General features: G+C 34.9%; 1 protein-coding gene across 2 annotated transcripts in view; it reads right to left on the minus strand.

The window, feature by feature from the left end:
• Srp9 (signal recognition particle 9) overlaps window positions 1-13,216 on the minus strand; it is a 67,371-nt gene that overhangs the window by 11,773 nt on the left and 42,382 nt on the right. For both annotated transcript variants that reach the window (XM_090375471.1, XM_090375470.1), the window contains exon 3: window positions 4,729-4,797. In XM_090375471.1, the coding sequence (XP_090231597.1) occupies window positions 4,729-4,797 (69 nt within the window). The remainder of the gene's footprint in view (window positions 1-4,728; window positions 4,798-13,216) is intronic.

Below are 13,216 nucleotides of genomic sequence, written 5' to 3' on the forward strand. Positions count from 1 at the left end.
GCCTTCAGTTCATCTCCTGATATATTCCAAAGCACTTTGATAATAGTAAGGGCACTGCAAGTGCACTACTGAGTGTAAAAAGTATGCTTAGTGGCTAGACAGTTAGCAAAAGTTGGTTTCCTATCTCTCACTGGACATTCTTGATATGAGTTTTCCACCCTTGGCACAACGAGAAAGGTGGAAAACTCATATCAAGAATGACACAATGCAAACAAACAACCTATAACAGTGCCCTGTGGCATGCCCATAACAAAAACACCTGTAACACATTGTTGTCAAGTAGTATCTCTTGAAATGACTTCTCCACCCTAAAAAACAAATGTGTCCAGGAGACTCCAAATTCTAAATATCACATCCAATATCTATTTCCTGTTGAAACCAGCTGACATGAGTAGCCAATGAAATCGTCAGTCAGTTTGGTGTGGCAAAACACTAGAAAAAAAAAAACAAGAGTAGGAGTGATACAAGCCTAATGATTTTGATAAGTATAATGAACACCTATATAGACAAATCAAGTGGGCCAGTAAATCAGAATGTCTAATAATGGAGGATTTTAACTTTCCAGTTATGGACTGAAACTTACAGCTTGGTCATTCACATAGCAGGAAGACTTTTTCCAGATTTATGGGATGACTGTTTTTTAGACCAGTATGTTAGAGAGCAAAAAGAAGGGTTGTCTCTCTAACGTGCTGGTGTAGAATGCTCTTGATCTGATTATGAGCAATGACTCTTCATGCATTCAAAATCTACAAATAACAGAACCACTAGGTGGCAGTGTTTTAATGTGTGATTTACTTGAAGCTAAAATAACTGTCAAGGGCAAAGGGTAGAGCTTTTGTAAAGGTGACTATAATGGTCTTAAACAGTTTTAAAATATAATTCAGTGGAACCAACAGTAAATTCTAAATGGGAAGCATTCAGGGAAGTAATTATAGAAGCTTCCAAGCTTTCCACTAAGAGATACTGTCCAAGGTTTAGACCTAAATGGATGAAAAATGAATTAATGAAATTAGTGGCAGAGAAGAAAACCTACAGCAGATATAAACTAGTCTGCAATCAAGTCACAAACGGGATTAGCAAGCTAAGGCAGATCATGAGAAGTCTCTGGCAAAGAATGAAAAGAAAAGTAGCAAGAAAAGTGGATCTTTTGGTTTGAGGAAAGTCAACAACAATAGTTAGGAGACAATTTCACATTCGTTTTTCATTTTATGAAGAATTCTTCCAGCAGAAATTCTGTGAATAAGGGATGCTGTGTGATTCATGGAAAAAGACAGGCAGACCAGGTGTAAGTGATGAAACAGTGGAAAAAGTGAGGGTGGTAAAAAATGAAAAAGATTGGTGAGTAATTGTGCAGTCAGATATGAAGTTTTCTGAGCAATGCGGACAGGCTGGCAGAGCAGGTCATGGGGCACTGGCAATGATATACAGGAATTTTGCTAGTAGGGAAAAGGAGGTAATTATCCCTTTGTATAAGCAATGGTTAGAGCACGGCTTGAGTACTGCATACATGTCTGGAGGCCTCATTTTAGGAAGGATGTAGATTTGCTTGAGCATGTACAGAGAAGGGCAATAAGATTGGTGAGGGGGAAACGAAGGGGTTCTCTTACCAAGAAAGGCTTAAGTTCTGCAAATTGCAGAGGCTGGAGACTGGGCACCTGCAAGGTGATCTCATTGAGGTGTATAAGGCCTTGAATGGGTCGAGCACACTGAATTCTGATGAGATTCTTCTGCTTGCTCAGATTACAAACCTGAGGGGGCATAAATTCAAATTGAGGAAAGACAGTTGTAGAATAGACGTGTGGAAATTTGCCTTTAGTCAGCGGGTAGTTAATTGCTGGAACAAACTTCATCTGTCATTGTGAAAGTTGATAGCTTACATAAATTCTAGGAGGAACTGGACATGTGAAAGTTTTTTTTTTTTTTTTTGGGTTATGTTACATAAGCTCATACGCTTGCTTTCTTACATCACATGCCTCCATTACTACTACATTCCTTGGAACGTCCAAAAAAATCAACATGCGCAAGTCATGAACTTAGTCTGCCGCAACCAACCATTTGCAGCTGAAGACTATCACTATCAAGTGGTGTAAGCAATCACAAATGAGGACAAAGTGAATTATACCAATGTCTGTGTGGAAAAGCAGATAAGGCATAATGATGAAAATGATTTGCTGAAGCATAGTGTTCAGAGAGGAACCTATGTTTCATGTTAGTAGCTATGTCAACACAATGTTTGTGTTTAGGACACACAGAAAAAGTGAGGGGGGTGCTTACTTGATTGTGTTATCCCAGTCCAAAAGTCAATGTGTTCTGTGCTTTGACTTCAGAGAAAGTTTACATGCCTTTCTTTTGTTCATGAAAAAATTATCACTGTGATAGTTTTTTCACTATGTTTGATAACTTTCTGAAACCACTAATTAATTCTTATGGCCCCCAATGAATGATTCTTCTTCTAACAAGGTGGCATTCCACCTTTCATGCCTGGATCAGGGCTTCCAAAGAAGTTGGATTGGTTGTTTGGGTCCCATTCGCTGGCCTCCACAATCCCCAGACCTGATGCAAACTGATTTTTATCTTTGGGGCTTCATAAAAGATGGCATCTATTGACCACCATTTCCAAGTAATGTGGTTGAAATGAAGGCCAGAATCAGTGCTGTTATAGCAAAAATAATCTTTGAAGCACTGCATAAAGTGTGGAAAGAGCTTGATTTTCAGTGGGATGTTTGTCGAATAACTGCCGATGCTCATAATGAAAGTCTGTAACTGTAGCTCATCCAAACTTTAGATGTTCCTCCTTAATTTTATGTATTTGTCTTCCCTTGGTTTCTAAAATTGCAGTGCTTACAAATGTTTAAAGTAATTAAGCTATTTTGTAATAACCCAGTGTAAATGTACTGTAACAAGACCTAGAAAATTTAATCAGATGGGTTGAGAAGTGACAACTGACATTTAATGTTGACAAATGGAAGATACTTCATATGAGTTACAGTAATCTGAGATTAACATACCAATTGTATCATACCACACAGAGGATAGTGGAGAATGAAGACGTATTGTGCAGTGAGATGTAGTTCTCTGAACAGTAGAATAGGCTGCTAGGATATAAAGGAATTTTTTCAGCAGGATGAAGGAAGTAATAATACCTCCATTAAGCAGAGTTTCCCAAACTATGTTCCGCGGAACACTAGTGTTTTATGAGATGTGAACAAGTTTTCCGTGAAAAATCATAATTAATAATTTAAAAAAATAAAATAAATTTTGCATATTTGTAGCGTACAACACTTTTTTAACATCCTTTTTTTTTTCAGTTATTAATATTCTTACATAGACTAATAATCAAATAGACCACGGAACACCATATTTTAGCGGGCTTTGCATAGAGAAGTATGCCTAGAGGTAATGATGTCTATGAAAAAGTAGCAATGTAGTGATCTAATATGCCATTCATATGCAAACTGGCCTGGAGTACACAGGTTGAAGGAGAGGTAGAAGCGAACAGATATAACTAAACTCATTTTCTTGTATAATTTTTTTGATAATTATCAGTATTTCAAAATATTATTATTAAAACAAATGACCCTGGATTTGTGGTTGAAAAAAGGAACTTTAAAATGAGAAGCAAGTACTTCTAGTATTGCAACTGTGGTTGATGAAAACGAACAAAATATTATCACACTTCACAGTGAGGATGAGCAATCGCAGCCTTTTGTTCCCCAAAAATCCGAAGTGAAAAAACAGGAACCAACTAATAAAAGACCAAAACGAAAGTACGATGACAGTTATTTGAATTTTGGTTTTACATGTGTTGGAAATAAGGATGCTCCTGACGAACAGTGCGTTGTATGTAATAAAATATTAGCAGACAGTTCTTTGGCTCCCACTAAACTTGTGTTTCGTAAGTTCTTGTTTATACTCCGGCACAACCACCAAGTCAGTGGAGTTTACAATAAATCAATCAATACAAATGTTAATCGTATTTAGCAGTCACTCGCTTGAACCCCAGTCCACTCAAAGAGCATGTGCTACTGCATTCGTGCTCCTGACCACTCGGCTACGTCAGGCCTGTGTTCCATAAATATATTGTGAGATGAAAAGTGTTCTGTGACTAGAAAAGTTTGGGAAACGTTGGTATAAAGCAATGATTTGGCTGCATCTTAAGTACTTCATTCAAGTCTGGAAGCCTCATTTCAGGATGTGGATCTGTTGAAATGAGTGCAGAGAAGAATTCAGGGCACTCTGACCAAAACAACTTCAGTTCTGCAAATTACAGTAGCTGGAACTAGGTACCTGCTAGGAAACCTGATTGAAGTGATTAAGGTAAATGGACTGAATAAGGATGCTGATGGCATCTTCCCTTTTTCTTAGATAACACACATAAGGGAATATAAATTTAAATTGAAAAAGCATGGTTGCAGGATATATGTACCAAAACTAGCTTTCATCCAGAGAGTAAGTGATTGTGAAGGGATGAGTAGCTGAAGTGATTGTGAAGGGATGGTTCAGTAGCACAAGCTCTTTTAGTGGACTGTAGTTCAAGCCCATAACTTCTATATATGATTAATGATTGTATTCGTAATTTAAACTCTTCTGACCTGGTGGTCATTCAGGAGTATAAACAAGAACCAGAACTTTTTTTTTTTTCCGATGATGATTTTTTTTTTTTCCAATAAGCTTGCTTAATTTATTCTGCCAAAACTAATACTAATGTATTTAAAAACAAATACTTGCCACTTGATCATCTGTAATTTTTATTACTAATTTTCCATCACAGTGCCTGTACTTCAACGTAAAACGAACCTAAAAAAGAAATATTATTATATATTTTTTATTATTACAATGAAATAATCTTATTTATTATGGATTTTTAGGAATGTGCTACTGATATCTGTTGCTAATGTACAGTTAAAATTAAAACATTATATGCATTGATTTGACGAGTCTAGGAAAGTGTATAGCCAGCAATTAACCGCCGCGTCAGTTTATCGCATAAACAATTTACTGCCGCGTCAGTTTATCGCATTTTACCGTCTAGAAACAATGAGATGTGTTTGGTCAAATCATAAAAAGTTATTTTTTATTTAAGTTTCTGCCTTAAGCATTTACATATTTTTTAACATATTTTTGGAATTCTATGAACTGTGAGGGAATAGTACGGAAATAAAAAAAACATATGTATGGAAATATGTAATTTAATAGGTAGATTATGTATTTTAATAGTTACATGTATCACAAAAATAGTAAAAAATCCATTATTTGAACAATATAACAATTGATTAATTTTAAACTAATCATAAAAAGTTATTTTTTATTTAAGTTCCTGCCTTAAGCTATGATTAGCATATTTTTGGAATTCTATGAACTATGAGGGAATAGTACGGAAATAAAAAAAAACACATGTATGGAAATTTGTATTTCCGTATGTATGTATTTTAATAGTTACATGTATCACAACAATAGTAAAAAATCCATTATTTAAAAAATCCAATATAATAATTGGTTAATTTTAAACTAAACTAATTATAACATTAGGTACGTCATAGCACACTGCAAAAATTCAAAATGAATGTTTATGCAATCTTCAGAATCAGTCATGTTGGGATAATTGATTAATAAGAAACTGTAATATTTACAACACACTATGTAAATTATTAATAAGAAATATTATGCGCTATACCTCTTAGATAATCAACAATATCACCCCGTTCATCGTATGCACTAACAAGCCTTTTAATTCATTCATCACAATCGCGATACTTTTTTTTTTGTTGCCCGGATCACTTCCACTTAAATATTGTTCAATGCGCATTTCATTAATACTTTGTTCTTTTTTAATGCAATCGATAAATTTCCAAATGTTGTGATGATAAGCAGCGACTTGTTCTTCAAATCCTCTATGCCACCCTTCAACAGAATTATTCGTTCTTGGTAATCCTTCAAGAACAAGCTGGCATACGTTCCACATTTCATGGGAATACTTTGGTGGTCAACGAAGATGTCTGGTTGGGCGTCCAATCCATGTATCCTCAAAATAATCAACAACTTCTTGCGATTCTGGAGGAAAAACACCATTTTCACACAAATGTTCAAAAATGACTGTCACAATTGGAGTGGGCACAAATGCAATTGCTGCCAAAATTAGCATCAGTTTCATAACATTGTTTCAATCCATTATTCTGAATGGAACGAAAAGTGGAAAAAACAACCCCATTGCGAAGCATCAGGAAAAACTCTTCTGCAAGCATTCATCATCGCCGTCTCAAAATCTATAGTTATTGATTGCGGGGACATAGCCGGTTCCAATACTTTCAGCTGCTGTAGTAGAGATACATATGTTTCCTCAGACTTGTTAGCAATAATGCATAAACTAATGGAAGCGATATTTTGTCCTTGAATCCATGTATCGTATACAGCTGATAAAAAAGTAAGGGAACAGTTTTGAAAGTCCCGTCGGCATACCAGTGTTCACTTCGCTCTAACAACTGCAAATTTCTTTTCGTACTGAAAATTAACATACAATTGTCCTCGGGACCAGAATCAAATTGTAGAAACAATTCTCCATTACATGATGTTTTATATTCTTCTGTAAAAACTATGTCTCTCTACGATGCATTGGAAGAACTGGGCCATCAAAATTTCGATTTCTTATATTTCGGATCGTTCGTTTCATTGTATCTACACTTGAAAGCTTATGGGCTGCTGCTTGGCTACAGATTCTCGAAACATTTGAAATAATACTATGAGGCTTATTATTTGTTGTTTCTGCATAAGTTTGAATGGTATCAAGAAGTTGTGCTGCCTCAACTACTGCTGCGTCTCCACAGTGATTGTGCTCCTTCCATGTTTTAATGATGGTGTTATCTACCATAGTAACTCGAGCGGCACATTTGGTTTTTCGGTAATTTTCACACTTCCAATGAATTTTTGTTTCATTTTGCCTGTCTTTATAGGCGCCTCCGTGGGCAGGAGCAGCAGTGCATAGCACACGCTTCTTGATTAGACAGGGGTTCGAGCCCATGACCACCAAATACGGAGGATGCTGAAAGGTCAGGGAATGACCACCACATATCCCTGGAGCAACGTGGCCTTAGTTGCTAATGCTCCTAAAAACCAAATAACAAACAAACAGCCTGTCTTTATAAAACAAATGTCCACTAAAGCACAATTTCGGTTTTCCTTTTTCTGATTTCAAAAATTTCACCGACATGATGCGTTCACAAACTCGAAAGGATGAAAAATAAACTCAAAATAAGAAAATGTTGTGACTGTAAGAGATTATAAATATATAAGTACCTCCCTAATCGGCATGCCCTAACCCCACTCCCCTAAAACATGCTACTTAAGTTAAAAACATGCTACTGAAGTTAAAGGAATTAAGTAGGTACCTACCTAATTCCAATTTTGGAAAATAACAGGCAATTAAATTAAAGCACCTGCACAATGGTGCGTATTTCTAGGAAATGTATACCTAGCATATAACTTCCATTTTTAACTGCACTTAATTCTTAAATAACATCTAACACCTTTATAAACTTATATAAATTATGTATTGCCTGGTGATAAAAAATATGCTAGCGATCATTTGTAGGCTATAAATTGTTTATAAACTTAAATTTTCTTAAACTTTCAGCGATAAACTTTCCTAGACTAAGTCTAGGAAAATTGCGGGTGATAAACTTTCCTAGACTAAGTCTAGGAAAGTTTATCGCCCGCAATTCACCGCCAGCAATTAATCGCTAGCAGTTTACCGCCGCGTCAGTTTATTGCATAAACAATTTATAGCCTACAAATATCACCAGGCAATACATATAATTTATATAAATTTATTTTTAACTTAAGTAGCATGTTTTGGGGAAGTGGGGGTAGGGCATGCTGATTAGGGAGGTATTTATATATTTATAATCTCTTACAATCACAACATTTTCTTATTTTGAGTTTATTTTTCATCCTTTTGAGTTTGTGAACGCATCATGTCGGTGGAATTTTTGAAATCAGAAAAAGAAAAACCGAAATTGTGCTTTAGTGTTTGTTTTATAAAGACAGGCAAAATGAAACAAAAATTCATTGGAAGTGTGAAAATTACCAAAAAACCAAATGTGCCGCTTGAGTTACTCCGGTAGATAACAACATTGTTAAAACATGGAAGGAGCACAATCATTGTGGAGACGCAGCAGAAGTTGAGGCAGCACAACTTCTTGATACCATTCGAACTTATGCAGAAACAACAAATAATAAGCCTCATAGTATTATTTCAAATGTTTCGAGAATCTGTGGCCAAGCAGCAGCCCCTAAGCTTCCAAGTGTAGATACAATGAAACAAATGATCCAAAATATAAGAAATCGAAATTTTGATGGCCCAGTTCTTCCAACGCATCGTAGAGACAGTTTTTACAGAAGAATATAAAACATCGTGTAATGGATAATTGTTTCGACTATTTGATTCTGGACCCGAGGACAATTGTATGTTAATTTTCAGTACGAAAAGAATTTGCAGTTGTTAGCGTGAAGTGAACATTGGTATGCCGATGGGACTTTCAAAACTGTTCCCTTATTTTTTTTATCAGCTGTATACGATACATGCATTCAAGGACAAAATATTGCTTCCATTAGTTTATGCATTATTGCCTAACAAGCCTGAGGAGGCGTATGTATCTCTACTACAGCAGCTGAAAGTATTGGAACCGGCTATGTCCCCGCAATCAATAACTATAGATTTTGAGACGGCGATGATGAATGCTTGCAGAAGAGTTTTTCCTGACACTTCGCAACGGGGTTGTTTTTTCCACATTTCACAATGTATTTTTCGTTCCATTCAGAATAATGGATTGAAACAATGTTATGAAACTGATGCTAATTTTGCTTTAAATATGTGAATTTTGGCAGCAATTGCATTTGTGCCCACTCCAATTGTGACAGTCGTTTTTTGAACATTTGTGTGAAAATGGTGTTTTTTCTCCAGAATTGCAGCAAGAAGTTGTTGATTATTTTGAGGATACATGGACTGGACGCCAACCAGATGACATCTTTGTCGACCACCAAAGTATGCCAGCTTGTTCTTGAAGGATTACCAAGAACGAATAATTCTGTTGAAGGGTGGCATAGAGGATTTGAGGAATAAGCGCTGCTCATCATCCCAACATTTGGAAATTTATCGATTGCATTAAAAAAGAACAAAGTATTAACGAAATGCGCATTGAACAATATTTAAGTGGAAGTGATCCGGGCAACAAAAAAAAAAGAAGTATTGCGATTGTGATGAACAAATTGAAAGGCTTGTTAGTGCATACGATGAACGGGGTGATATTGTTGATTATCTAAGAGGTATAGCACATAATATTTCTTATTAATAATTTACATACTGTGTTGTAAATATTAGTTTCTTAGTAATTAATTATCCCAACGTGACTGATTCTGAAGATTGCATAAACATTCATTTTGAATTTTTGCAGTGTACTATGACATACCTAATGTTATAATTAGTTTAGTTTAAAATTAACCAATTGTCATATTGTTCAAATAATGGATTTTTTACTATTTTTGTGATACATGTAACTATTAAAATACATAATCTACCTATTACATGTGTTTTTTTTATTTCTGTACTATTCCCTCATAGTTCATAGAATTCCAAAAATATACTAATTTTGCTTAAGGCAGAAACTTAAATAAAAAACAACTTTTTATGATTTGACCAAACACTTCTCATTGCTTCTAGACGGTAAAATGCGATAAACTGACGCGCCGGTAAATTGCTGGCAGTAAATTTTCCAGACCCCTGATTTGACTTTATATGTATTGGATCCCATGCAATTTATTACAGATCTGATTTTGTGGAGCAAATGTAGGTATAATATGGTGCATTTCAGCATTTTCAGCCTAATGGTAATAACTAACAAATTTTAGTGTTGTTAGTAGCAATGTACATGCCTGTATTTAAAAGCCTTAACCTTCAAAGTTTAATATATACTAATCTAGACACTTAAATCTTAGGAGCGAAAAAAGAAAAAAAAAAAAAACATATATATATATATATGCTATACAAATGTTTGACTAGCGGACAACATTAGTTTGTATTAAATTTACACCATTACTTAATTAAAATTAACCTTTAATCTATTCAAAAAAAATTGCCATTAACTTACCTTTCTTAATTAGAGTAGCAAGCATTTAAATTAATATCATTTACCAGATTTTTGCTAGGTAACAGTTTGGAAACAATATGGCAGAATACTCTGTCACTCTCTTTTCTTGCCAGCTGCCACTCAGTGTGATTTCTGCAGGTATCTAGTAAATACTGCATTTCATTGAACTATATATGTATTTTTGAATTATTTGATGCATACCCATAGAACTTTGGGTTCCAATCCCAGTTTGCTGTAAATACCAGTTATACATTAAATGTAAAAATTAACATTCAGTGTCAAATTATTATTACAAAAAATTTATACTTGGCTACATTGAATGTAAGATTAATTAAAATTAGTAAAACTGTTATTGGGCCAACAGAAATGGGTATGCATGAGCCATTCAAAGCTCTTCATGAGTAGCAGTAAGATGGCCAGGTGAATGAATGGATTTTCTCTTCCCCCTCCTCTTTTTTTCTCTTTGTTTTTTTTATTTTATCTGTTCCTTTCTCTTTCTTTTCTTTCCTTTCATTAATTCTAGGTAGTTTAGATTTTAGGGTCTAGATTAGTATATATATATATATATATATTTAACATTTTACATTAAATCTTTTAAATACAGTCATATAAATTGCCACTAACAACACTAAACTTTGTTAGTAAGCACCATTAGACTAAAAATGCACCATAAAAAGGTAAACTGCAGCATGGAAGCCTCCTCAACAATTCATGTTGAGGGAAATGGACCATAATCTGCCACGCTGGTCCAGTGCCGGTTGGCAGATTGACCATATTTAGCAGTCAGGGGCTTGAACCCCGATCTACTCAAGGAACATGTGCTCCCGCTCCTGACCACTGGGCTACAGAAACCATAATTATACCTAAATCAGCTCCACAAACTTAGATCCATAATAAATTATATAGGATCCAATACATATATACATAAATTTAAAAAAAACTTTAAAAATTGAAAATAAATAAAGTAATATATACAACTAGTAGCAATGACAAGCTCAAGACCTACTGCAATATACCTCACAAAATATAAGGAGAAGAGGGTAGTGATATAATTAATACTCCACAAGTTTGTAGACTTTACTAAAGTTAATGAAATTTACAATTTTTCAATATATCTTATGGATTCCTGAAATTATCTGAATTCAACAATACCACATAAAAAAAACTTTAAAAAATTAAAATTAAATAAATTAACATATACAACTGGTATCAATTACAAACTGAAGGATTTACTGCACCTATCTTACATTACTAGATGTGGTAGATGACTTTCATCAACCGGTGAGATACCACCACTTTGCTTATTGGAGGCTTGAAGTGGTGAAACCCATGTTTAGTCTCTAGAGCAAAGTTTTCCGGCATCCCCCTCCTCCCATACTTCTCCTTCAACCCATGCATGGTACAAAGTACTATAGGTTTTGATACCTTCCGTGTTTGGGGTTTTCATAAAAAAAAATTACTGGTTTTATTATCAGGGCATCTCACCCTAATGCAAGTTCCTTTATATAATAATAACACTAGCCAACAAAAAATATTTTTTTCATACCTCCGCAATAAAAATATGTGATTCTGGAGGAAATAAAGGCAATGATTCCAAAAATCGCCATGAAAAGTCTATCACGTCTACATCAAAAGATGTACCAGTGTTTAATGTTAAAATAAATGGATGTATAATTCAAGTTTGTAATACAAGTTTAAAAAATATATTATATGTTCTCTATAACTCATTTTAACTTCAGAAAAATTATCATAAATCATAGCAAAATAGTTATATTTCAATAATATAAAATCAGCATACCTTAAAAACGTTTGCTACTAAGGGATTTTCTCTTATATTCCTGCTTACTCTCCCTCATAAGGAACCAGCAGTAATCCCCCATCATTACAGGATCCCAGTGACCTTGGTACTGCTTTTCCATTGTGGAAATATCTTGATGAAACTGCTCCCCTTGTTCATTGCTCACATCTTCCAGATTTTCAGGGAAATATTCAAGATAGGAATGAAGAAAATGAATTTTCAACAACATTCAACATTCCATGTTTTTATAGCACTCGAGTAAATTAGACAGCAACATTTCATAATTTTCCTATTACCCAAAAAACCACATACTACTGCCTTAAATGATCACCAAGCTGCCAATTCAACCTCCTTTCCTTTGGGTTACACACACACACACACATCATCTTTCAGGAATTTCCTAATGTGGGGTCCTACGCAAATTCCTTCCTTATTAAATTAGGTAACACACTTCTCAAATATGCGAATCAGTTACCGTCTTACCTAGTCCCTTCACTAAATTTTTCATCAATCCAAGTTTGATGTGCATGGGTGGAAGAAGAACCTTGTTTGATTGCACTAAAGGAATATATTTTACATCCTGGTATGAACTTGTCCCAATGTTGCACAACATAATGTTCTTCTGTCGCACGGCTGTCCCAGAAACACAAAAAACAATATTTTGTGAACCCCACACCTTCCTGCAAACCAATAACCTTAAGATCACTGCAAAAGCAAAACTGCTTTTAAACTTAATTTTGAGACATCTATGAATAAATGCCATTCATCTGACTTATATACGACACTTAGTGCTTTCAGAAATCTAATAATGTCTTTGCAAAAACACATGCTGTCCTCCTTAGCAACATATTTCGAAAACTTTTCACGTCTTTTGTGAAACACTGAAATCTTTCTTCCTGCTGTGAGTATAATCGCTGCTTTATCCTAGAATCTAACAGTTCAGCTTGTTCTTTCAGCAAATTTAAGTCTTGAACCAAATCATTCGACTCATCTTGTTTGATTAAATATATCTCACTACCTGAACTTAGTGGCTGATAGTCGACATCTTGTGAAGTGGAGGTTTCCACAGAATCCTCAACTTTAACTTTATCACTATTATCTTCCCCACTACTGTTATCCCAAGTTCTGGGGGGCACTGCTACTGGCAAATTGTCACTGTGTGGAACAGGCCAAATTACAGAAGGTATATTTGGATATATTATAGCATGTTTGCTTTTTTTAGACATACCAGATTTATATGTCATACAATCCTGAGAACATGTCACAATCAGCCAACAAA

The sequence above is a fragment of the Mastigoproctus giganteus genome, chromosome 6 (assembly GCF_048544385.1).
Source record: "Mastigoproctus giganteus isolate SK-2022 chromosome 6, ASM4854438v1, whole genome shotgun sequence".
NCBI lineage: Eukaryota > Metazoa > Arthropoda > Arachnida > Uropygi > Thelyphonidae > Mastigoproctus > Mastigoproctus giganteus.